Here is a 27,754-nt window from a genome sequence, read left to right as displayed (position 1 = left end):
CCTGCAACTGGGATATATCCTGTGTCTGCTGCATTAATGTTGATCCTGTGTTATTCCGCTACCCGTTTCTACCTTGTTCATAATAAACTAATTACCTGGTTACATCATCTGCCATGTGAACTAACCTCTGAAGACTTCATCCAGCCCTGTCTGACAGTAGAGTTTATAGAGGAAAGGGCCCTACACATATAAAGGTCCGCCGCCGAGCTGCCCGACGGCGGATACGGGCGACCCGGCGGCAGGGGGGTAGTGACGGTGGAAGTGAAGTTTCTTCACTCCCCCTGTCACCCGGCCCCATTGAAGTGCAGGCAAATATGGACGAGATCGTCCATATTGGCCTGCATGCACAGCCGACGGGGCACCAGCGATGAACGAGCGCGGGGCCGCGCATCGTTCATCGCTGGTGACATCACACTGCACGATATGAACGTTATCTCGTTCAATAATGAACGAGATCGTTCATATCTTTGAGGAATATCGGCCAGAGTGTAGGGCCTAGAACACGAAGTATAGAATTTGAATGTTTTGTTCAGAGTCATGGCTGAAATCTGACGCTGCGTTAATACTTCTTCTCATATTACTTAAGTTGTAAAAATATTTCCCTGAAAATAAAAACAATTTTAAATTATTTTTATTCTGCGCAAACACAAATATAACTCAATCTTTCAATTTGAAGCTCAAACCGGTATTTCCAGTTAGCAGACAGTCACACCTTACTTTAATTCTTTACACACTGCTGTTTATAGAGAAAACGATACGAGGCATAAAGAACTCTGGCCAGGTGATCACAAGCAGAAAGGTATATACAGCGCTGGTGTTTTAAAGTTTGCACTTAGAAGGGTTTTCCCACTTTAATCGTAATTTTTGTAAAGCCTATCCCTTATAATAGTATATAACAGCACTTTAGTAAGTTTCCTTCCACTGGGGTACCTCCACTTGTTTAATATAGTCTTGCGTTGGAGAATATATGCAAATACCACTATAAGCTCCTCCCTAGTGTACATACGTGTGTATGACTGTTCAGGGACTGAGACACCCACTTTGAAACTTTGCACCATTGAAACTTGCACCATTGAAACTTGCACCAGTCGTATTCTACTGTAGGTGCAGATTATGCATCAGAGTAACACACCCACGGTACTCACATAACCAAGCCTTCCGTGTGTCCGCTTAGCCACCTTCCTGTTACCACCCAGTCACCGCTCAGGAATGGCCAATACATTTTCAAGACATACAGTATCTGAGATCGTGAGTCCAATCGGTACTGCGACCATATGAGCATGGACACTAGACACGTGCAACCGTTGTTTCAAAACCAATCAATAGTTCAACAATCAATAGTGCAATTGGAACAGTGTCTCTATCTTTGCAAAAGAATCATGATACAATGGCACCGAAAAGAAGCATACAAAGGTGAAAATCCCGACATTGAATAGAAAAAGCTTCTCCATCGGAAGGGAACATTAATGGTTGACTACCATCAGATTCTGATGGCCATCCCTATCTTGGCTTTCAGTGTTGCGGGCATGGTCATCACTTGAATGGATGAGCGACCAGTGGTGGATTGGTGGTTGCACACTAGCTTCTCACTCCCATAGCTCACTAATTGTATTGATGGGATATGCTGCTGCAGCTGATTGCCCTCCATATGTATTATTCAGACTTAGAAGATGTCTTCAAATCCTCTCCCCGGCCCAGATGAATTTCATATTGTCCATTATAAGGGGTCGATCAAAGCTTCTAAAGAGGTCATGTGTAGATGTTGCCCATAGAATCTGATCATCTTTTATCTATCATCTATCTAGTACAGCGATGGCTAACCTTGACACTCCAGCTGTTGTTGAACTACATATCCCAGCATGCCCTGCATCAGTTTCAGCATGGCCAAATTGCAAAACTGTAGCAGGGCATTCTGGGATGTGTAGTTGAACAACAGCTGGAGTGTCAAGGTTAGCCATCACTGATTCTAGTACAATCTATTAAATACATGGTAGACTTATTGGTTGCTATAGACAACTTCATCAATTGTCCTTCTAAGACTTTAAAAGAAAACCCCATCCCTCTCTTACTGCAAACCTTTAATGCCCTGATTTTATCTCAGACCAGACTCTTGAAGCCCATGTAACTGTCATCCCAAAGACAGTGAAACCCATCCATGGCTTCCCTTTAAGACCCAGGGGGTAATTCAGAGTTGATCACAGCAGCAAATTTGTTAGCAGTTGGGCAAAACCATGTGCACTGCAGGGGATGGGGGGGGGGGGGCAGATATAACATGTGCAGGGAGAGTTAGATTTGGGTGGGTTATTTTGTTTCTATGCAGGGTAAATACTGGCTGCTTTATTTTTACTCTGCAATTTAGATTTCAGTTTGAACACACCCCACCAAATCTAACTCTCTCTGCACATGTTACATCTACCCCACCTGCAATGCACATGGTTTTGCCCAGTTGCTTGCTTTTTTGCTCTATTTACAAATATGAATCAGGCCCTATCTCTTTTTATTCCATACTTCTTAGTTAAAAAAATTAGGGCTCTTCTCCTCCCTTAGATATTAATCTGGTTTCTTCCATACACTATAGAGCAGGCATTCCCAACCGCGGTCCTAAGGCACACCAACAGTGCAGGTTTTAGTGATATCCAGGCTGCAGCACAGGTGACTTAATTAGTACCTTAGTTATTTTGATGTAACCATCTGTGCTGCAGCCTGGATATCACTAAAACCTGCACTGTTGGTGTGCCTTGAGGACCGTGGTTGGGAATGCCTGCTATAGAGTATTGGGCTAGAAAGTCCCCATTCTGTCTCTTGTTGGAAAGGAGAATCAAGCAAACTGAGGACAGATTTATTTGTGACAATATAAATAATAATTACAAAAATAAACGTGAATAGATTATCCGTTATCTTGTCCCTTGTATGGATACTGGACTCATATGTATCAACTACATATTTCCTGTTTACAGGTCAAATCTAGGAAAGGAATGGTGAAGTTAATTCGGCTATGGAATCCGTGGGGTTTTGGAGAATGGCAGGGCAGTTGGAATGATAAGTAAGTCTTAGGTATGAGTTCTGAGCAGTCGCTATTTCATGCTAAGGAATCAGTGTCCTTGGACCTTAAGGAAGTCTCGAATACTGACAGTGACCCCTTGGCCACTGCAAAGTCTTAGGTGGTCCATTTTGTATGCACGCTATACTCTCATAATGCAGGGTATCTTCTCACACTCTGAAATACAAAACACAGGCATGATTTTTAAAGAAACCCAAAAACACAACATGAAATTACACAAGTCATCTGACTAAACGAACTTGCAAAAACGTGTATTACAAGTTTTCATTTTCACAACAGTATCCAGAAGATTGTTTGTGTAGCAGTCATCCAGCACAGGTCCCTCAATTGCCAGAAGTGCCAACTCCAAGCCATCCAGACGTTCTTGGGTTATAGTAGATTCTGCTTCCTACTTTACTTGATCAGGAAGCGGGTCCCTCCTCCCCAGACAGCGCCATCTTCCCAGGGACGATCATAGGCGTGCGCAGGGGGGGTGCCTGGTGCGCACAGGCACCCCCTAATGTCCGACAATCCGATCTTACATGCCTGATGCAGCGATCGCCGAGCAGGCTGATTACTGTCCCTTCTGCGTTGCACCCTGTCAGGAATGCATTACTGACTGGACGCCTGGATTAATCAAGGGTGCCACTGCCACCGGCTTTCAAACTCCCGGCTCCACCTCAATGTACAAAAACAGCGTGATGTGACATGATGACATCATGCTGCTCGCACGCCCACCCATCACACGCCCACTTCTCTCCTTCTATTCCATGCCAACACCAGACAACGATGAAGAGCAGCATGCAGCAAGCGTTCCTCTTAGGAAGACAAATTCAATACTGGCAGGCGGTCGGCAGCAGCATTGACACGTAACGCATTTTTCCAGCAGCAGCAGTAACTAGTCTACGACTGTCAGTGAGTGACTGCAGCTTGCAGGGGAAAGAGAGGGGTAGCCAGACCAAGCTGAGGAGGAGCAGTTTAATTGCAGTGAGTGCCATCAGGGGTGTTTATTTGGTGCACACCACAACATCTGACAATGCATCTGCATTATTAGGATTGGTACAAGGGTGGATATTTTATATTACGCTGACCGTCAATAGATGGTGCTAGACACGCCCAAAAGGCGGTGCTAGACACACCCCTCCAACAGTGCACCCCCTAATAAAATGTGCTGCGCACGCCTATGGGGACGATGGTGGTGGACACTACACAGCAAATAGTCTTTGCTGTCAATGTGTGGCACCATGGGGGTGATTCCGAGTTGTTCGCTCGTTGCCGATTTTCGCAACGGAGCGATTCATGCGAAAATTCGCATGCGCATGGTACGCAGTGCGCATGCGCTAAGTATTTTAGCTCAAAACTTAGTAGATTTACTCACGGCAGAATGAAGCTTTTCCATCGCTCTGCTGATCGTAGTGTGATTGACAGGAAGTGGGTGTTTCTGGGCGGAAACTGGCCGTTTTATGGGAGTGTGCGGAAAAACGCAGGCGTGCCAGTTGAAAACGCAGGAGTGTCTGGAGAAACGGGGGAGTGGCTGGGGGAACGCTGGGTGTGTTTGTGACGTCAAACCAGGAACGAAAAGGACTGAGCTGGTCGCAATGGCAGAGTAAGTCTGGAGCTACTCAGAAACTGCGGGGTAATCGTTACGAGAAAATTAGCGAATCTTTCGTTCGCAATTCTGCTATGCTAAGATTCACTCCCAGTAGGCGGCGGCTTAGCGTGTGCAATGCTGCTAAAAGCAGCTAGTGAGCGAACAACTCGGAATCACCACCCATGTTCCTGGAAGATATCCCTGGAAAGAAGGTGCCGGCCAAGGGTGAAAGGATTATCACCGCCCCCCTTCCCCCCACACACACCCAGCTGCGTGGGCCTGGGTAATTAGTACCCCCCCTCCTCCTTAGCACCACTGTAGGCAGCATTTCAAAAACGGTGCATTTTTCCATCTTCAGAATCTTCTACTAGAGCATTGTGGATTTCACCAATTTAGAATCTGGTGGCTTTAACAGCATCAATTCTGCTCTCCCAACGATTTACACTTAATTCAGAATACCCCATCTACAGTGTGTGTGGCGTGACACTGAAACATGAGACTGCTTCAGTACAAGATTAAGCTGCATCATGCAAGACCAAGTGACAGTAAGAGAGTGGCAGTTGCAGGCTACATAACATGCCCTGGGGTTCATTTCTAGAATTCTTCTTTGGACACCAACATTTTTACCTTTCATGTTGGAGCCATTGTTAAACCCTTGACCTCTGAAATTTTTGAAAGGATTTTTTAATTTTTTTTGCTTTTCAATGATGGTTTCCGTTGTGACATTACCAGGTAAGAATCCCATGATTGCTTCCTTTCTAGAGAATATATTTTGCATCTTTGATCTTTGTGTACCGAACGACTGCCGTCATTTGCTATGCGAGAAATATCCGGAGTACATTCATTTCGGTTGTTTTTTTAGATCTCAGATGCCAGGACCTGTACAAACTCATTTTGTATTGATTTTCATAAATAATGAACGTTGGTGTTATCATCTCTTGTAGCAATCCTGCGCCAATGCTTAGACACGGCGGTATCAAATTTAAAAATGCGTCTCATGTTTCATAGAAGTGACTCCCTCCATTGTCTTTTAAATAAATCAGATTGTGTATTATTAGATATTAGTGTCTAGAGGGGAGTGCGCTCTGCTTTCTCTCTATTACCGCTGGGTCCGGGACTGATTCAGAAGTGGATGGAGATTCAGCGCTGCTTGTAAGCGGCTTTGAATTTTCGTGCGATTTGAAGGACGGACATGCAGGCGACGTTTCAGTAGAAGAGACGCCTCGTGCATGCCGCTGCGATCCCAGCACTGCGACCCGACATTGCAAGGTGGAACATAGTTGCCTACCCTCCCGCATCCTGCGGGAGCCTCCCGTTTCAGCCATAAATCTCCTGATCCCCTGCTTTATAGGTCAATTCTCCTGGATTCTTCAGATTCTGTCAGGGGTGACACTAAGGAGTTTCTTTGCAAGAACAGTGAGTTGCTGTAGTTGCTCAGGAATCACTGCGGACGGCTCTCATTACCCCCCTTGTGTATCCCCTGAGAGAGGGAGAGAGAGAGAGAGAGAGCAGTACCTGATCACACACTCCTCTTATCTGTGCTGATGTGCACTGACCCATAGCATGCCTCTGCTGCTGCTGGTGTAAGAATTGTTGTTAGTACAATCTTTCTGTAGTTAAACACATTTGTTTAATTAGAGCAGCTGGTATCTGTAATGATTTGGTTAATGCTGCAATGGAATGGAAAATAGCACATCCAATAAATATAGGTCGTGCCTACAAGATGCAGACCATCCAGTGTTCCCAATAAAAATAACATCTACAACATCAAAATAATAATTTACTTATATGTTTAGGGATGAATTCACACACGGTCAACTTGCATTTGGAATTTATTGCATACAGTAGGCATCACATTTACCATGCATATTGTGCTGAGTGAGAAGAAAAGAAATATCACAGCGAAAACATATTGCAAATAATAAACCCTGTATTTCAGGCAGTAATGTTAGTATTAATACTTGCAAAACTTCCCAAAATATATTGTTACTAATGTTATATAGAAATATCTTGCAACAACAAGCATTTAAGCATAGGCACGCCTATTTGTGGAACTAGACACGCCCTTTGGGTAGAGTTTGACACGCCCCCATGGCGGCACGCAGCGCTTTGCAAGGCACATGCTACTGTAATCTCCCTGATTTTAGTTTTCAAAAGTAGGCAAGTATGAGCTGGAATCAAATATCGCAACCATCATTTGCGATATTCATGCAGACGGCCAGCTGAGTAAGTGTCAGTTTGCGCAGCTGACCCACAGAAGGCTGGCCTGCACGGCCAGGAGGTCTGCTCTCCCCTTGGCTCTCCCCTCACAGAAATGGGGGATAATGGGAGTAGTAGAGAGAGCACCACTTTCCGTCAAACTCAAGTGACAGGTCGACACGCCTACAATTATGCAAATCAAGTCCTAACCACGCCCCTAATTATGCAAATCACGCCCCTAATCACTCCTCCGACACTCCCACTTTTCCTCCCCTTCTGATATTGTTTTATAGGAAATAAGCTTACAAAAGGAGTTATAAGCGTAGTTTAATCATTGAAAAGCCTCCTGTTTATTAACTGTTAGTTGCACCAGTAAATGTTATATCCGGATGATTTATAAAATAAGCGTACGAGCTACGAATGCTGTTTATTGGTTTCAGAGTTCTATCTATAAAATTGTATAAACGTATAGCTTTAGTTCACCTTCTGTGACCGACAGTTGAACTCGATCTTTAAGCTTTGTTACAGATAGATGACCTATTAATGGCAGGGCACACAGATGTATGTGTGCATTAAGAGTTCACTATATGTGTATTTTAAGCTATGGTGTTTGTGACAGATTAGTAAACTAATGACCGGTACAAATAGATGTGTCATTTGTTTTAATTAGTAGTTGACATAGATGTCTAGGATGTCCTTACGTTGTTTACGTTGTTACAGACAGATTAGTTAATACAATATTGTACAATACACATAGACGTGTAATTTTTTTAATTAAGCGTAGACACAGCGGTCTAGGTGGTCCTTATGTTTTTTTATATTTAGAGCTATTTGACTGATGCAAACAGACAAGAAAGTTGCAGGGGTAATTAAGTTCTGTTACTAGGTATATGATAATTTGTAAGACTGGGGAATTTGCTAGTGACCGAAGGTTGAACTTTGATTGCAAGCAGACATGACCAGACTTGTCTGGTCATTAATTAAGGTCTATCAAGAGTGCTATGAGAACACGAGTTTGTAATTGACTGGTTGTCGGATGTAAAATGACATACACGCTATGGATAATGATATATTATTAATTAGCAGCGGTTGGTGGTTAAGAGATATAGAGAGAGAACCATTTTAACTGCGCTGCAGTAACACGACTGGTAATAAGCATAATACTTAATTGACGGTTTATAGATGCTAACCAGTATTGATAGAGCCTAATGGTTAGCAACAAGTAGTACAAATCGGTAAAATCATTCTGCGTCATATAGGAACTAAACTGTTTTTATCATTTGACGAGCAAAATATTTTAAACATTAATGCCGTTTCACATTTGAAATGCTGTGGCTACATTAACAATACTTGACAGTCATACGTATTAAACCTAAATGTTGCTAAAATATAGCAGCAAGATGGCGCTAAGCATGTATATATATATATATATGTATATATATATATATATATATATATATACTAATATCGTTTGTAAAAACACAGCGTGTTTATATTCAAAATGTTGGCATTGCTTTATGGAAGATAAAGCCGTATAAATTAATTGTATAACATAATTAGGTGTAAAATTATGTGTTTATTAATAAATAAGCTGTTTTTTGAAACCCTATTTGTACATGACCCCTATAGCTCCACCCGTAGGGTCTGAGTTTTGCATGTGTCAACAACATTTCAGCTTTATAAGGAGAGTCCTGTAACCATTCCATAACAGCGTTGAAATCTATCACACAGAAGATACTGAGTCATTGCAACTCAAAAAAGTGCACTTGTTCTGCATGCTGATGCTAATAATAATAATAATAATAATAATAATAATAATAATAATCAGTATTATACATTGGTAAATGCACCACACTGCATTTGTCAGGAGGTTTTAACAGTTCCATGCCTCAGTTGTGGGTTTTGGTGTCCCCGTCCTCCTCTAGGCTGGAGAATAGGCAGTTGGTAGAACGCGCGCATTATTGATTGTCTCGATGCGTAGGAATGGCACGGTATTGGTAGCTTTGGATAACCAGTTTCATCATACAGCGGGCTTAGTTATTATTCATGCATATTAGCATTTCCCTATTTACTTTCAAAACACTTACTAAAAATAATAAACAATTAGGTGTAAAACATATTTGATTCCCCCTTACTCATTCTGCCGGAGACTACCTGAAATAGTAGCAATCTACATGATCCCCTGAATAGTTACTCAATCTCCCTGACAAAAAATAAATAAAAAAATCAGCGATACATACATTCAAAAGAGATCAGCTGCGACATTTCCCTGTATTGGTTATAAGGCACAATGATCCCTATGGTCGGGATTCCGGCGTCGGTATTTTGACCGCTGGGATTCCGGCCGGCGGCATTTAGTACTGATACCCCAATGGCTACATGCATTTTAAATAATGTTTTATCGTGCCCACGTACAGTATATGGAACATAATGTAATGAACAATACACAAAGAAATACGGCAAAATAGCAGTGTCTTTTCTTCAGCAAGTAGATCTTGCTAACTTTGGTTATTATTTACATTTGGATGTAAGTCATTTTCATGACACGCCTCTCAGATGTAACAGTACGCGTCCGCGTTGATATGTGTTAATTTCACAATATCACTGAAATGCTTTTTCAAAAGTAGGAAAGTATGATGTAAAATGAAATATTTGTTGTCTACACATGGCAGTGGTATCTACAGCTCCCATACACTGCTGTGTTTAGCATTCTGGGATATTCCGTGTTGATAGACCCCATTTGAATATGCTAACAGTATTAGCATTGGAAGCCCTGAAAAAAAAAAAAATGTGTATATCGCTGCATACATACCACATATTACTGTGTATTACAACGTGTATAAAAATGCTTACACCAACAATGTTGTCAGGCAGTGCTTAGTCAATTGGTAATACGTTGGCAGTCGTTTACTCTAACTCTATATCCCTAGCGCACTGTTACCAGCCTACCTCCTGTTCCCTGCGCTGTTTGATCTTTCTCAAACTGGCTAATATTGTTACAGACTGTTACACCTTTACACGCCGGAATAAATGTGAGATTTTGTATGTTACACAGGTTTAATTCGTGGTTTTTTACAGACAATTCAATTTAAAACATGTTTCAAACGTAGCCGATTATGCCTAGTCATGGATCGGTTTTAATTATTTCTGCAAAATGATGTACAGTATGTTGGCTTTAATAAAAGCAGTTGTCTTAACTGACCGATCTATGTATTTTGGTAGGCCTTTCATATACGGCTCAACAACTTCTTTAATAATGTCATGTTTACATTTAGCACTGTGGCTCACAACTTTAATGGGTTTTAACAAATATCCGGTCTTTTACACCCCAATGTTCTCAACATCTTACCGTATCTTACCCCAATCAATGCATAAAATTGTATTTCAGCGTATTGGTCTACTTGTTCTGTATTTTGAATTCCAACAGCTATGTCGGTCGTCCGTGGTAAAAATATTGGGTGTTGCTGCTACACAATCAACCGCTGTAGTATTACCAGGAATTCCTGCAACAAATATTAACATTTCAACAGAACTATTCTGCTGTTCTTGTGTCATTGTCTCTATTTTGCTGTTACAGCGGACACGTTACTGACGCTTGATACAGTTTGTAACGCAATCCTAATCCGTTGAGGCGCATCATCTTCGGAATACGACAATTTCTTTTAAGATCGGTAAAATATTGAATTATAATCTTTGTCGTTCATTCTTGGTCGATGCGGTCTGTGTTTGTTCGGGTTGATACAGTCGTGATGTATCCCCATAACCAACGGCCTAGCATTTTTCTTTAGGCTGTTATGTCCGATCGAGGGCGTTGCAAATTGTTCATTCGCCGTTTCAGCGACTATTGTGCGAATTGTTGTTTTGCCCAATTATGCCAGGACAGTGCATTAGCGCATCTGTAGCATTGCAACTTGGTAAGCTAATGGGATTGATATATATGAATGGTATTGAATGTGAATTAAAAAAACAAAAACAAATCAACTCTAGGGAACAGGTTATATAATAGGTAGCATGTATCACCATACCAAGGTTGTTATAATCTCCAGGGCAATTCCACTGGATATTTATCCTATAATTTGGGTATAATTTTTAAACACATAATACTATGTGATCATGTGCAATCTGCCTATCTACACCAGTATTATGTGTTCCAGAATCATAATATATATGATAAATATATAGCGCTTAAATAAGATACAGTATTCTCACACTGACATACATATGAAAACCGATAATAAGCAGTTCCAGCTGCTGTAATCCTTTACATGATGATTTTGGTATGTACACATGTACTACAGGTCACTACAAAGATATGAATCATGATATATAAGATCGCTAAACAAAACAAAAGAGATCTGTAATGATTTTTGACTAACTAGTTAACTCAGTGTACAGTAATCATATAGGTCCCCGTGTCATATAGATATGTGCTTGGCATAAATATTCCCAAACGTTCCTAAATCTAAGATGTTTCATGCATGTTGTACCACTAAATATTGTAAATAGAATAACAACATGACAGATGATATAACTGAATTTATCATGATGAATCTTATATATTCCTATATTTTACTAATGTAATACCATTATGGGGTATAATTTTTAAACAAATATTACTATGTGATCATGAGCAATCTTCCTATCTACACCAGTATTATGTGTTCCAGAGTCATAATATATTTGATAAATATATATCGTTTAAATAAGACACAGATGAGTTAAATTTAATAGTAACAATACTCATATGTTATGTTGGTAATAATGTAACGGGCTATTTTAACATAACAGATCGTATTTAGGAAAATGATGACATGATATTCCTAGTGACCCAATAGTTATTAAAACTTTTTACTGTAAATATAATGTTTGTGCATGCATACCCCATGAGATATGTACTACTATTAAGCGCAAAAAAGCATATTGGTACTCTACTCTAACATTTAGGGTAAAAGATTAGAATGGATCAAGGTTGCATAGCTTAAGGACTGATATAGGTTCAGTAGCCTCTTTGACAATCCCTGTTATGGATATGAAATAAACCCACCATTAATAAGCATTAAAACGGATGCCAAGAATATGATTTTGACATATGGTCCCAGATTTTCAAATAAAGGATGTGCAGCGTATCTACTTAATTAATCCTAATGGAGTCATAGTATTCAACAGGCAAATGTATCTAGATTTTTTTTCTTTAGCGACTACTTAGTAATGTTACCACCACTTATCCCTAGCTCAAACTGTTCTAGATCATAAATTTTCACCTTTTTGTGATTACTAGCGTGGAATCGTAGAAAGTGTCTCGCCAAACTTGTAATTTTCTTCATGTTGCTTATCTCATTGTGTATTTTTAATGATATATACATGATCCAATATTCATTTTTAAAAAGCATCTTAGTCATGCCGTTATATTTATAAACGCATGAGCCTATTAAACAGTAAATTACACCAAATGTGTGAAGCAGTTAATGAAGCTTTTTATTTCTGTTTTATTGTTATTTCTGTCAGAGAACTTCTGAGTGATATGAATATATTGGCATGCTTGACATTGTCCACAGGGATAACAGACAGATAATGATGGATTTTTCCTCTGATGCTTGGAAAAGTGACTTCTAAACAAATTATCCCGTAAATTTGTTGATATCTTCCAGATGATCTGTATGTTCTTATCAAATTCTTTCTTCAGATCATCATCCATGTTGAGTATATATCGGTATTTGTGTAATGACGCATTGATGTGTATCTACTCTTTACAGTATGTAACGCTGTATCTTATTTGGCACAAGGTGGGTTCTCTTGTCTTGGGTATAAGTAAGGATATACTTGAGGTTTTATTGGTGGCATTATAAGCTTTCTGTAGGTTCTGTTCTTCATAGACAATCTTAGTGTATATCTTTAACTCCTCTTGCTCTTTTTCTGTAAATTTCAACATAAGATCAATTTCTTCTGGTTTGGATATATTCTCCTTTTGGAATTGATCTCAGAGTGGCGGGATAATGGGAACTGATGTGATGTAAAATGCTGTTGGCGGACGTGGCCTTACGGAAAACATCGGTGCTGATTTATCCAACAGCTGTTTTGGAAATCTTCATGTCATGAAAAGTATTACTATTGTGACTTATATCCGATGTAAGTTTAAGTACTAAGTTGCTATTATTAAGAAGTTGAATAATTTTTCTAGAAAGGATGCTATTAACACTCTACGGGAGCGGGCAGAGGAAGGTGAGGAATCCACCTCAGATGTTATAGATTAATCCAGATCAATCCTACAAAAAATCTAACTTTTTCCCTAGCCCTCAAATATGAACCCAAGTACAACTATTCACTGAACTATTCTCCAACCAGCGCATTAATTAATATGATATTTAATCTACACAGAGTGCAAAAGAGACACAAATGAAATATGTAGCAGATAGCATAACTGTATTATTAAGCAAAATGTAGATACAGACCAATAATTAATATGTTATTTAATCAACACAAAGTGCAAAAGATGCACAAAGGGTAACATAGCAAATTATTGGATGATAGTGTAATCCCATACATTTTATTCAGTATGGCCATGATATCGTGCACATACGATGGAGTATCTAATACAAATTTTCGTAAGTGCTTAACCACAAAAATGCTGGCTTTTTCCGTTATAATTTCAATACCCAAGAAAATTGGGTCTACCGGAGTGGACATGTAAAGTACTCAGTGGCGGTTCTTGCCACGGGCAAGCGGTACTTTTGCCCGGGGCGCCGCCTTCCGGAGGGCGCCGGCGCCATCCGGAGGGCGCCGCACCAGGGCAAGAACCGCCACTGTGCCCCCCGCAGTGCCCTGCTGTGCCCCCCGCTTTGAAGGGAACCAGACGCGTAGCGTCTAGTTTCCCTTCATTGAAAGGACCTTGGTTGTGCGGTGCGCGATGACGTCATCGCGCACCGCACAGCAAAGGTCCTCTCCATGAAGGGAAACTAGACGCTACGGTCTAGTTTCCCTTCGTCTAGAGGACCTTTGCTGTGCGATGCGCGATGACGTCATCGCGCACCGCACAGCATAGTGGCACAGACACTAGGGGGTCATAATTGACCTCTAGTGTCTCCCATAGATCGAAGAGAGGAGAGCAGAAGATCGGCGCCGCCGGCGGAGGGGGTCTGGATCAGGAACGGGGATGGTAAGTATTCTTTTTATTTATTTTTATTTTTTCTTTCAGCACGTTGACCACGCCCCCAATTGAAGCCACGCCCCCCATATTTTGCCCGGGGCGCCACAAACCTTAGAACCGGCCCTGAAAGTACTTATGTACTTTCGGCAATAAGCACAGCATAGAAACCTTAGGATCAATTACTTTGAGGATATCAAAATCAGACTTGGCTATAGTTCCACCATTAAAAGCTCACTTAATGAGCTTTTCATAGAATATGAGTAATTTGGACGTAGGATTAAATCAGAGTCTCTTGTACGTAGTGGTGTCAGCTAGTTGACTGTATGTCTCCTTCAGATTGATTTTTTTTTTTGTAGGATTGATCTGGATTAATCTATAACATCTGAGGTGGATTCCTCACCTTCCTCTGCCCGCTCCCGTAGAGTATTAATAGCATCCTTTCTAGAAAAATTATTCAACTTCTTAATAATAGCAACTTAGTACTTAAACTTACATCGGATATAAGTCACAATAGTAATACTTTTCATGACTTGAAGATTTCCAAAACAGCTGTTGGATAAATCAGCACCAATGTTTTCCGTAAGGCCACGTCCGCCAACAGCATTTTACATCACATCAGTTCCCATTATCCCGCCACTCTGAGATCAATTCCAAAAGGAGAATATATCCAAACCAGAAGAAATTGATCTTATGTTGAAATTTACAGAAAAAGAGCAAGAGGAGTTAAAGATATACACTAAGATTGTCTATGAAGAACAGAACCTACAGAAAGCTTATAATGCCACCAATAAAACCTCAAGTATATCCTTACTTATACCCAAGACAAGAAAACCCACCTTGTGCCAAATAAGATACAGCGTTACATACTGTAAAGAGTAGATACACATCAATGCGTCATTACACAAATACCGATATATACTCAACATGGATGATGATCTGAAGAAAGAATTTGATAAGAACATACAGATCATCTGGAAGATATCAACAAATTTACGGGATAATTTGTTTAGAAGTCACTTTTCCAAGCATCAGAGGAAAAATCCATCATTATCTGTCTGTTATCCCTGTGGACAATGTCAAGCATGCCAATATATTCATATCACTCAGAAGTTCTCTGACAGAAATAACAATAAAACAGAAATAAAAAGCTTCATTAACTGCTCCACACATTTGGTGTAATTTACTGTTTAATAGGCTCATGCGTTTATAAATATAACGGCATGACTAAGATGCTTTTTAAAAATGAATATTGGATCATGTATATATCATTAAAAATACACAATGAGATATAAGCAACATGAAGAAAATTACAAGTTTGGCGAGACACTTTCTACGATTCCACGCTAGTAATCACAAAAAGGTGAAAATTTATGATCTAGAACAGTTTGAGCTAGGGATAAGTGGTGGTAACATTACTAAGTAGTCGCTAAAGAAAAAAAATCTAGATACATTTGCCTGTTGAATACTATGACTCCATTAGGATTAATTAAGTAGATACGCTGCACATCCTTTATTTGAAAATCTGGGACCATATGTCAAAATCATATTCTTGGCATCCGTTTTAATGCTTATTAATGGTGGGTTTACTTCATATCCATAACAGGGATTGTCAAAGAGGCTGCTGAACCTATATCAGTCCTTAAGCTATGCAACCTTGATCCATTCTAATCTTTTACCCTAAATGTTAGAGTAGAGTACCAATATGCTTTTTTGTGCTTAATAGTAGTATATATCTCATGGGGTATGCATGCACAAACATTATATTTACAGTAAAAAGTTTTAATAACTATTGGGTCACTAGGCATATCATGTCATCATTTTCCTAAATACGATCTGTTATGTTAAAATAGCCCGTTACATTATTACCAACATAACATATGAGTATTGTTACTATTAAATTTAACTCATCTGTGTCTTATTTAAACGATATATATTTATCAAATATATTATGACTCTGGAACACATAATACTGGTGTAGATAGGAAGATTGCTCATGATCACATAGTAATATTTGTTTAAAAATTATACCCCATAATGGTATTACATTAGTAAAATATAGGAATATATAAGATTCATCATGATAAATTCAGTTATATCATCTGTCATGTTGTTATTCTATTTACAATATTTAGTGGTACAACATGCATGAAACATCTTAGATTTAGGAACGTTTGGGAATATTTATGCCAAGCACATATCTATATGACACGGGGACCTATATGATTACTGTACACTGAGTTAACTAGTTAGTCAAAAATCATTACAGATCTCTTTTGTTTTGTTTAGCGATCTTATATATCATGATTCATATCTTTGTAGTGACCTGTAGTACATGTGTACATACCAAAATCATCATGTAAAGGATTACAGCAGCCGGAACTGCTTATTATCGGTTTTCATATGTATGTCAGTGTGAGAATACTGTATCTTATTTAAACGCTATATATTTATCATATATATTATGATTCCGGAACACATAATACTGGTGTAAATAGGCAGATTGCACATGATCACATAGTATTATGTGTTTAAAAATTATACCCAAATTATAGGATAAATATCCAGTGGAATTGCCCTGGAGATTATAACAACCTTGGTATGGTGATACATGCTACCTATTATATAACCTGTTCCCTAGAGTTGATTTGTTTTTGTTTTTTTAATTCACATTCAATACCATTCATATATATCAATCACATTAGCTTACCAAGTTGCAATGCTACAGATGCGCTAATGCACTGTCCTGGCATAATTGGGCAAAACAACAATTCGCACAATAGTCGCTGAAACGGCGAATGAACAATTTGCAACGCCCTCGATCGGACATAACAGCCTAAAGAAAAATGCTAGGCCATTGGTTATGGGGATACATCACGACTGTATCAACCCGAACAAACACAGACCGCATCGACCAAGAATGAACGACAAAGATTATAATTCAATATTTATCGATCTTAAAAGAAATTGTCGTATTCCGAAGATGATGCGCCTCAACGGATTAGGATTGCGTTACAAACTGTATCAAGCGTCAGTAACGTGTCCGCTGTAACAGCAAAATAGAGACAATAACACAAGAACAGCAGAATAGTTCTGTTGAAATGTTAATATTTGTTGCAGGAATTCCTGGTAATACTACAGCGGTTGATTGTGTAGCAGCAACACCCAATATTTTTACCACGGACGACCGACATAGCTGTTGGAATTCAAAATACAGAACAAGTAGACCAATACGCTGAAATACAATTTTATGCGTTGATTGGGGTAAGATACGGTAAGATGTTGAGAACATTGGGGTGTAAAAGACCGGATATTTGTTAAAACCCATAAACATCCTAGTGATATTTGGTGGACCCCCTTTATTAAAGTAAACCTTAGTTACCTTCTATACCAGTAAATAAAGACACGGAGACATGATTTTGGCAGAAAAATTGCTAGCTATTTATTTGACCCTAACCATAGCAAACCTGTAAATGGAAAAATTTGTTAAGCTGCCGAATCAGCCGGCATAATGGTGGCAGAAAAAAGAACGGCTCTATTAAACTATTGGTAAACTTAAATTGGTAAACTGACCGAAACCGTCCAACACCTTATCAAAAACCGGTAATAGGTGTCAACACAACCCCCACAGTGACTTCCCACCGCTCCTGGGTGCCCTGCCGCTGCCTCCCGGATAGGTGGTCGAGCGGCCATTAAGTCGATGGAGGTGAGTGCACCTAAACCAAATAACACTGAAACTTACTACCTATATAAACGATACAACTACAAACTGCCGTTCTTTTCCGCCTATAAATAGCCAACGAATGAAAACCAGCCAGCAATTAAAACGCCAATGCACTCCGCGTAAAACAAAACAACCTCTACCCAATAGGGCGGGAGGGCGGGAAGGAAATTCAAACAGCAAAGAGGCCCAAAATGGCCACTGCAGCCTATATATACCCTAACCTTCCCCCTTTTCCTAAGGCTGTACTACCTCACAGCTAGGTCCACCCCTCACAGGATGTTTAACCCATTCCTCTCCTATGTAGTCAATTCTTTCTCCTAAACATCCTAGTGATATTTGGTGGACCCCCTTTATTAAAGTAAACCTTAGTTACCTTCTATACCAGTAAATAAAGACACGGAGACATGATTTTGGCAGAAAAATTGCTAGCTATTTATTTGACCCTAACCATAGCAAACCTGTAAATGGAAAAATTTGTTAAGCTGCCGAATCAGCCGGCATAATGGTGGCAGAAAAAAGAACGGCTCTATTAAACTATTGGTAAACTTAAATTGGTAAACTGACCGAAACCGTCCAACACCTTATCAAAAACCGGTAATAGGTGTCAACACAACCCCCACAGTGACTTCCCACCGCTCCTGGGTGCCCTGCCGCTGCCTCCCGGATGGGTGGTCGAGCGGCCATTAAGTCGATGGAGGTGAGTGCACCTAAACCAAATAACACTGAAACTTACTACCTATATAAACGATACAACTACAAACTGCCGTTCTTTTCCGCCAAAAACGAAGGACTCCCTCCCCGAGTCCTCGCACCGCCACCATGACCTACCCTAACTCCTGCAACACTAGGAACAGATCCTGCAGGAAAAACATCATCCCTTCATTTGATAGATGTACACCATCAGGCCGAAAAAGGTGTTTGTCTCGGAACCGAATCCTAGGGTGGCGAACCACTTTGCCTCCGTGGGCCAAGACCCACTTCGCCACCGCCCCATTCACCTTTATCCTGGCCTCATCTATTACGCGTCCGTCCTCCACACCGCGCCAACTCAACCTTGGCACCATCAGGGAAAATACCAATACACAATTGGTCCATGCTGCGGCCACCCTTGCCAGATCTTGTATCATGGCCCACCGTAGCTCCAAGGAAGTCCTCTTCCCTAGGTCGTTGCCACCTAAGTGGACAACCAAAACCTTGGGAACTCCATGCTTCCTAGCTTGACTGACTAATCTACTCAATAGATCTGTCCACATCATTCCTCGCCAACCAAGCCATCTGATTCCCTGACCTCCAGGAAACCTCTGAGCAGTATCAGAGGCCAAAAACCTAGCTGCCCAAAAGACATAAGAGTGGCCAACCACCCAAACGGACAAGCCGTCAGCGAAACAACCTGAATGGAAGGAAAAGGGGTAAAATGTGTTACTAAATTCTATGCCATAAATCGAAATTGTGTTAACCTGAAGGATCTGCCAAAAAGAAAAATTATTTTTATAGCTTCCTAAGTCGCAGCAGTCACGGCCTAGCCGATCTCCCGAGATTCTAATAAATTTGAAGCAAAAGCATTAAGACATTAAGGGAAAGGTAAAAAAAAAAAAATCAAAACGAAATTAAACAGGGGGGGGGGGGGGTTTGGGGGGGGGGGGGTATGAAAAAGAGGGTAAAACATGAAATAACTCAGCTGGAGGTGAAAGCATAAAAAACCTGCTGAGGGACTTTGATAGCACAGATTAGCCGAATTAATGATTAGAATTCAGTCCGTCAAGTCAGGCAAAAATAGCAAAATAACTCCAGACCCCCGCTGCCGGCTCACGCCCGCAGCGGCAAGTGGCTAATCCCTGAGTAGGATCACACACGGGTAAACGAACCAACATACAGTGACCATAACATATGCATAAACCAAGCAAACCTTATCTTACACTAACTGATTGATGCAAGCTACGCTTACGCAAAGTATCTCAGGCGACGGGGCGAATGTACCGCTTATAACAGGACGACTTCCATCGTCCCACCGCCTGGATCTGGGCTCCCGAAAAACCCGCTGCCGCCGTAGCAGCCCCAATGCGGAAGGAGTGTGTACCGAAGTGGGAGGGGGAAAGGCCCAAGCTCGTCAGACAGCGACCCATCATCCACCGAAATTGGAACTTCGTTACTGGCAGCCCATCATAGTGCAGCAACCACGACCCCCGACAGTCGGGCCTTACTGCCTCATATTGTACTGCCAACCGTACTGGGCATATGCTCTCCTCAAGTGCCGGAACCAGGGTGACCCATCGGCCCTTCCCCAGCTGGTCTGTCTTAGAGCGTCGCAATCTGCACAGCAAGGACCTCCCACTCACCACCACGTCCCCCACCAGCATGCGCGAATCCGTTTGCTTAGAAGGCGCTACCAACTCCGAAATCCTAAATGCACCGTGGTAGGCCATAGAGAACGCCAATCTAAAAAGCAGCGATTCAAACATAGACGATGCGATGGCTCCAACCGACCCAATGATGCCAGGCAGCAAAGCTGCATCAATGGGCCGCCTCCTGTCAGGCGGCGTAGGTGCTACGCGCGCCCATCCTTTCATAGCCTTAAGCAGAATCCCGCTTTTTGTCAGATCGGGAACACCCTTGATTCTGCAGAAGAACGCAATGCCAGCCAAGTACCGGGACACCACCGCTCTAGACCTACCCGAAACATAAAGTTGCCAAATAAAAGAAAGCATCATCCGATGCCCGCTCTTACCTCGTTGCTTCCGTCCTCTAGCAAATTCTTCCCATTCGCTCCAGGCCTGTTCGTAAGCCTTAAGCGTGGATGGCGCGACCGATCGCAGTGCTAGACCTTCCAGTCCGGCTCGATGACCTGCCAGACATAACCGGGACAATGAAAACCCCGTTGGTTGGCCTCGGGAGCCAACAAGTAAAACCTATCCCAATGTCCTCGCGATAGCGCATCAGCGACCCCGTTCTCCAGACCCGGCACATGCTGCGTGCGGAACCACACGTTCCTGCGCAGACAAGTAAGCAGCAACTGCCCTAGCACCCGCAGCACCACCAGCGATTTAGCCCTCTGGTTGTTAATCGCGTGCACCACGCCCAGATTGTCGCATCTGAACAGGATGCTGCGATGCGCTAGCCGCTCGCCCCAAATCTCCAGCGCAACCATGATGGGAAAAAGTTCCAGGAGCAGAAGGTCCCTAGTGAGACCCGCCTGGTGCCATTCCGCTGGCCACGATGCCGCGCACCAAGATCCCTCAAGATAGCACCCAAAACCGGATGCTCCTGCCGCGTCGGTGAAAAGCTGCAATCTGGCGCTATCTACCGTCGGTGCCTGCCATATTCGAACCCCGTTAAAATCTTCCAGGAACGAGGCCCACACTGCCAGATCTCTTTTTATCTCGGCGGGCAACCGTACAAAGTGGTGCGGCCTGGCACACCCCGCGGTTGCTCTTTCCAGCTTCCGGCAGAAAACCCTGCCCATCGGGATGACCCGACAAGCAAAGTTAAACATGCCCAGCAAGGATTGCGCCTGCCGCAACTTAACCTTATGCGAACCCATGAACTGGCCAATGGCCTCGCGAAGCTTAGCCACTTTGTCCGAAGGCAGGCGACACTCGCCTGCCACTGTGTCGATCTCGATACCCAGAAATGACAGGCAAGAGATCGGCCCCTCCGTTTTGTCTTCGGCAACTGGCACTCCGAAGTGACCAAACAATGCTCGTATACTGAAAAGCAGGTCGCCGCACCGCGGCGAACCCGCCGGACCCGTACAAAGGAAATCATCTAGGTAATGGGCAACGCCGTGCCCACCCGACGAAGATTCCACGCACCAATGCAGGAAGGTGCTAAAACGTTCAAAATACGAGCATGAAACAGAACATCCCATCGGCAAACATTTGTCGATGAAATATTCCGATCCAATCCGGAAACCCATAAAACGGAATGAGTCCGGATGGAGGGGCAACAACCTGAACGCGGATTCGACGTCAATCTTTGCCATGAGGGCCCCAGCTCCGTAGCTGCGGACCAAATTGAGCGCCTCGTCAAACGATTGATATACCACCGAGCAATGACCCGGAGGTATAGCGTCGTTGACCGAGGCCCCCGGTGGGTAGGAGAGGTGCTGGATCAGTCGGAAGGCCCCAGGTGTCTTTTTGGGTACCACCCCCACCGGGGAGATAACGAGATCAGCCACGGGGGGTGATGCAAACGGCCCCACCATCCTGCCCAGCCTGACCTCCTTATCGACCTTTTCCCGCAACACTAAAGGCAATGCCCGAGCCGACTGAAGGTTCCTCTGCGCCCTAACTGTAACCTCGCTTGCAACAGGCAAGCGGAAACCAAAACTAAAACCTTCGTATAAAAACTCGGCATCCTCCTTATTCGGATACCAACCTAACCATTTACGCATAGCCTTTAACCTAACTGGCGTTGGCGCCCTGAGGAGCACTCCCGCCGGATGCCCCTCTAGAGTAGGGTTGTTTAGCGCAGGGACCCTGCCGAGCATTCTTGAAGCAGGAGGAGGCAGGGTGGGAACCCCCGCAATGGAGGCAAGCGTGACGGAACCGACACTGCTTGCCGTAGGTACATGCCGCGTTGTTAAACGCGAAGCATAACCCTTTCGTTGCTGTCTGTTTCCCAGTCCGGACGGCCGACCTAACTTGCTTGGCCGACCCGCCGTCCCCGCCGGGCGCATGGGCGGACGGCCCGACCCGGTGTCCGTCCGCCCCTGTGCCCCGGGGCTCCTTGGCCTGCTGCGAGGCCCTGGTGACCCTAAGCCAGACCTCCACGTCCTTGAACCCGAAGTCCATAACGTACAACCCGTCCTGTTTCTCTCTGAACTCCTCATCATACCTACGCCATTCGTCACCCGCCGACGTGCGTTGCATATCATGCACGAGGTGCAGGTACCGGATGACATTCATATGCTCGTCTGGCCTGTCCTCAAGGTAACAAGCCGCGAAAACCCAAAACCCCGCCAGCCAGTTATCGAACGTGCGAAATGCCTCAGCCCCCATGCCCTTCTTGGCGGTAGCTGCCTTGAACTCTTTCTTCGCGCTTTTCGTCAAGACGAAGACATCCACGTAGTCCCCCCTACGAATGCTTTTGCTGCAGCTATCCCTAAGCCCCCGCATGACAGCGGTATATTCGCAGCGAACCACGCCTGGCAAGTCGCGCCGCTTCCTAGCCTTGCGAGATTCTTTGCTAACCCTCCTTCGCCTCTTATGCCTCTCTTGCCTCCCAGCCGCCTTTTTGGCGTATTTAATCGCCCTTTTCCTCGCCTTTGCCGTGCTACTTATGTCGGACACCGCCGAGGAAAGGGAGGAGGAGGAAGAAGAGGATGAAGGGGACGAGCTGCGCGAACTTGAAGGAGTACTCGCAACCGACCCAGACTGCTCAGCCTCACCTGAAGCCGTAGAATGGTCGGATCCAGATTCGTCAGGCGCGATGTACGAAACGTCCTCAACTTCCGATTCCGCTTCCTCCGAATCCGTCTGATCAACTGCGGGCAAAAAAGGGGAAGAGGACCCAGAGACACACAGAGGCGAGCGCCTAGCCCTTCCAGGCGATGGCGTGCCAGATGAACGCACATTCTCATCTCGCCGTGGCTGCTGCTGCAGCTGAGCCGCGGCCGCACCCAGCTCGCGGCACGCACGCGCTACCCTCTGCGCGGCCGAGCCCGCACCCGCGCCCGATCCGCTAGGCAACCCCCCGGACCCAACCTCGCGCTCGGGGGCCGCTGAGAGCGGACCCAAAGCAGCCACCACCGTGGCGAGGGCCGCAGCGAACGCGTCTTGCGTTAGATTTGTACCCCGTGGCGTAGGAGCGTCAACTGCTGGTTGCCGAGTGGGCGGAACGCGCCGCGTGGACCCGCCGCTGTGCACGGGAAGCCATGACCCATCCGGACCACAAATCGGTCGGCCCTGTGGGGAAAGGTCCGTAATGCCCGGGCACCTCACCCTGGACATAAACCCCCCCTACTTCCTGTGCCCGCCCGCCCAGGTCCCCTGCAAGTGTTGCCCGCCTCTCGCCCCGTCCCTACCCCGGGGCTAGCCCGCCGCCCGGATGAGCTGCCACGTCCAGCCCGGGAGGCAATGCTTCGTGAATCACGTGACGCCCGCGGTGCCGTGTTGTCAGCACCGCTGGGCGAAAGACCCCGAAAACCTGGTTGATCTCCACCAGGCCTACTTTCCCTCCTCGCCCCGCCGTAAGCAATCCGCAGCGAGGAGGGCTGAGGGGACACAGAAAGATGCGGCGTCGCTGCGCGCACCCGTGTGCGAGCGACGCCGCCGGAGCCGCGCGTTGGCGCGCGCGCACGTCGTGCGCGCGCCCCACCGCCTCCTGTCCTGGCGCCCCCCGCTGCCGATGCAGCCTCTTGCCGTGCATTTACATCCGACGATCCGGCGCTGGGCTCACCGACGGGCCCAGGCCGGACCGCCGTCACTTCCGACACCCGCCCAGCTCTCCCCCGCCGCGTGGAGCCACTAAGCGGCCCTGGCAGGCGGGACCGGCCGGGTGTCACATCAGCGGGTGCCGAGCGCCGTCCAGCGAGGCGCGCCAGCGCGCGCCCGCGGGCTCGTACCGTCCCGACACCCCCGACCTCCCCCGGAGGTGAGGACCGTTGGTCCCCTCTCTCCAGGAGGTCAGACCTCCGGACCGCCACTTGCCGCCCACCGCGGCCGCCAGCAGCTACACCCGCGACCGCAGGGTCGCCGGCGGAGCGCGTCCTGCGCCCCGTACCCAACGACCTCGGAGCAGCCCCATGTGCAGTAACGGCCTCCCCGGGGCCGGACATCCCGGCCCCGGGCTCAGCCTCGCTGGCCTGGTAACGGGCTGGCGCGCCTACGGATCGCCGTGGGCGGCTGGAGGCCATATTAGAATTAGTTTCTCAAACAAGTGCACTAAATATAGAAGGGTGAACAATCTGCCAGGCAGAACTCACCCAAAGGAAATTCAAACAGCAAAGAGGCCCAAAATGGCCACTGCAGCCTATATATACCCTAACCCTCCCCCTTTTCCTAAGGCTGTACTACCTCACAGCTAGGTCCACCCCTCACAGGATGTTTAACCCATTCCTCTCCTATGTAGTCAATTCTTTCTCCTTAAAGTTGTGAGCCACAGTGCTAAATGTAAATATGACATTATTAAAGAAGTTGTTGAGCCGTATATGAAAGGCCTACCAAAATACATAGATCGGTCAGTTAAGACAACTGCTTTTATTAAAGCCAACATACTGTACATCATTTTGCAGAAATAATTAAAACCGATCCATGACTAGGCATAATCGGCTACGTTTGAAACATGTTTTAAATTGAATTGTCTGTAAAAAACCACGAATTAAACCTGTGTAACATAGAAAATCTCACATTTATTCCGGCGTGTAAAGGTGTAACAGTCTGTAACAATATTAGCCAGTTTGAGAAAGACCAAACAGCGCAGGGAACAGGAGGTAGGCTGGTAACAGTGCGCTAGGGATATAGAGTTAGAGTAAACGACTGCCAACGTATTACCAATTGACTAAGCACTGCCTGACAACATTGTTGGTGTAAGCATTTTTATACACGTTGTAATACACAGTAATATGTGGTATGTATGCAGCGATATACACATTTTTTTTTTTTTCAGGGCTTCCAATGCTAATACTGTTAGCATATTCAAATGGGGTCTATCAACACGGAATATCCCAGAATGCTAAACACAGCAGTGTATGGGAGCTGTAGATACCACTGCCATGTGTAGACAACAAATATTTCATTTTACATCATACTTTCCTACTTTTGAAAAAGCATTTCAGTGATATTGTGAAATTAACACATATCAACGCGGACGCGTACTGTTACATCTGAGAGGCGTGTCATGAAAATGACTTACATCCAAATGTAAATAATAACCAAAGTTAGCAAGATCTACTTGCTGAAGAAAAGACACTGCTATTTTGCCGTATTTCTTTGTGTATTGTTTATTACATTATGTTCCATATACTGTACGTGGGCACGATAAAACATTATTTAAAATGCATGTAGCCATTGGGGTATCAGTACTAAATGCCGCCGGCCGGAATCCCAGCGGTCGAAATACCGACGCCGGAATCCCGACCATAGGGATCATTGTGCCTTATAACCAATACAGGGAAATGTCGCAGCTGATCCCTTTTGAATGTATGTATCGCTGATTTTTTTATTTATTTTTTGTCAGGGAGATTGAGTAACTATTCAGGGGATCATGTAGATTGCTACTATTTCAGGTAGTCTCCGGCAGAATGAGTAAGGGGGAATCAAATATGTTTTACACCTAATTGTTTATTATTTTTAGTAAGTGTTTTGAAAGTAAATAGGGAAATGCTAATATGCATGAATAATAACTAAGCCCGCTGTATGATGAAACTGGTTATCCAAAGCTACCAATACCGTGCCATTCCTATGCATCAAGACAATCAATAATGCGCGCGTTCTACCAGCTGCCTATTCTCCAGCCTAGAGGAGGACGGGAACACCAAAACCCACAACTGAGGCATGGAACTGTTAAAACCTCCTGACAAATGCAGTGTGGTGCATTTACCAATGTATAAAACTGATTATTATTATTATTATTATTATTATTATTATTAGCATCAGCATGCAGAACAAGTGCACTTTTTTGAGTTGCAATGACTCAGTATCTTCTGTGTGATAGATTTCAACGCTGTTATGGAATGGTTACAGGACTCTCCTTATAAAGCTGAAATGTTGTTGACACATGCAAAACTCAGACCCTACGGGTTGAGCTATAGGGGTCATGTACAAATAGGGTTTCAAAAAACAGCTTATTTATTAATAAACACATAATTTTACACCTAATTATGTTATACAATTAATTTATACGGCTTTATCTTCCATAAAGCAATGCCAACATTTTGAATATAAACACGCTGTGTTTTTACAAACGATATTACTATATATATACATGCTTAGCGCCATCTTGCTGCTATATTTTAGCAACATTTAGGTTTAATACGTATGTCTGTCAAGTATTGTTAATGTAGCCACAGCATTTCAAATGTGAAACGGCATTAATGTTTAAAATATTTTGCTCGTCAAATGATAAAAACAGTTTAGTTCCTATATGACGCAGAATGATTTTACCGATTTGTACTACTTGTTGCTAACCATTAGGCTCTATCAATACTGGTTAGCATCTATAAACCGTCAATTAAGTATTATGCTTATTACCAGTCGTGTTACTGCAGCGCAGTTAAAATGGTTCTCTCTCTATATCTCTTAACCACCAACCGCTGCTAATTGATAATATATCATTATCCATAGCGTGTATGTCATTTTACATCCGACAACCAGTCAATTACAAACTCGTGTTCTCATAGCACTCTTGATAGACCTTAATTAATGACCAGACAAGTCTGGTCATGTCTGCTTGCAATCAAAGTTCAACCTTCGGTCACTAGCAAATTCCCCAGTCTTACAAATTATCATATACCTAGTAACAGAACTTAATTACCCCTGCAACTTTCTTGTCTGTTTGCATCAGTCAAATAGCTCTAAATATAAAAAAACATAAGGACCACCTAGACCGCTGTGTCTACGCTTAATTAAAACAAATTACACGTCTATGTGTATTGTACAATATTGTATTAACTAATCTGTCTGTAACAACGTAAACAACGTAAGGACATCCTAGACATCTATGTCAACTACTAATTAAAACAAATGACACGTCTATTTGTACCGGTCATTAGTTTACTAATCTGTCACAAACACCATAGCTTAAAATACACATATAGTGAACTCTTAATGCACACATACATCTGTGTGCCCTGCCATTAATAGGTCATCTATCTGTAACAAAGCTTAAAGATCGAGTTCAACTGTCGGTCACAGAAGGTGAACTAAAGCTATACGTTTATACAATTTTATAGATAGAACTCTGAAACCAATAAACAGCATTCGTAGCTCGACGCTTATTTTATAAATCATCCGGATATAACATTTACTGGTGCAACTAACAGTTAATAAACAGGAGGCTTTTCAATGATTAAACTACGCTTATAACTCCTTTTGTAAGCTTATTTCCTATAAAACAATATCA

The 27,754-nt window shown here is 43.5% G+C and overlaps 1 protein-coding gene across 3 annotated transcripts in view; it reads left to right on the top strand.

The window, feature by feature from the left end:
* Positions 1-27,754, top strand: part of LOC134910652 (calpain-13-like) — a 157,197-nt gene that overhangs the window by 50,298 nt on the left and 79,145 nt on the right. For all 3 annotated transcript variants that reach the window (XM_063918941.1, XM_063918942.1, XM_063918939.1), the window contains one exon: positions 2,958-3,043. In XM_063918941.1, coding sequence (XP_063775011.1) covers positions 2,958-3,043 — 86 coding nt within the window. The remainder of the gene's footprint in view (positions 1-2,957; positions 3,044-27,754) is intronic.

This window comes from Pseudophryne corroboree, chromosome 4 (genome assembly GCF_028390025.1).
Source record: "Pseudophryne corroboree isolate aPseCor3 chromosome 4, aPseCor3.hap2, whole genome shotgun sequence".
Taxonomy (NCBI): domain Eukaryota; kingdom Metazoa; phylum Chordata; class Amphibia; order Anura; family Myobatrachidae; genus Pseudophryne; species Pseudophryne corroboree.
The sequence above is the reverse complement of the archived record's forward strand: the minus strand, read 5'-3'. Positions and strand labels throughout refer to the sequence as shown.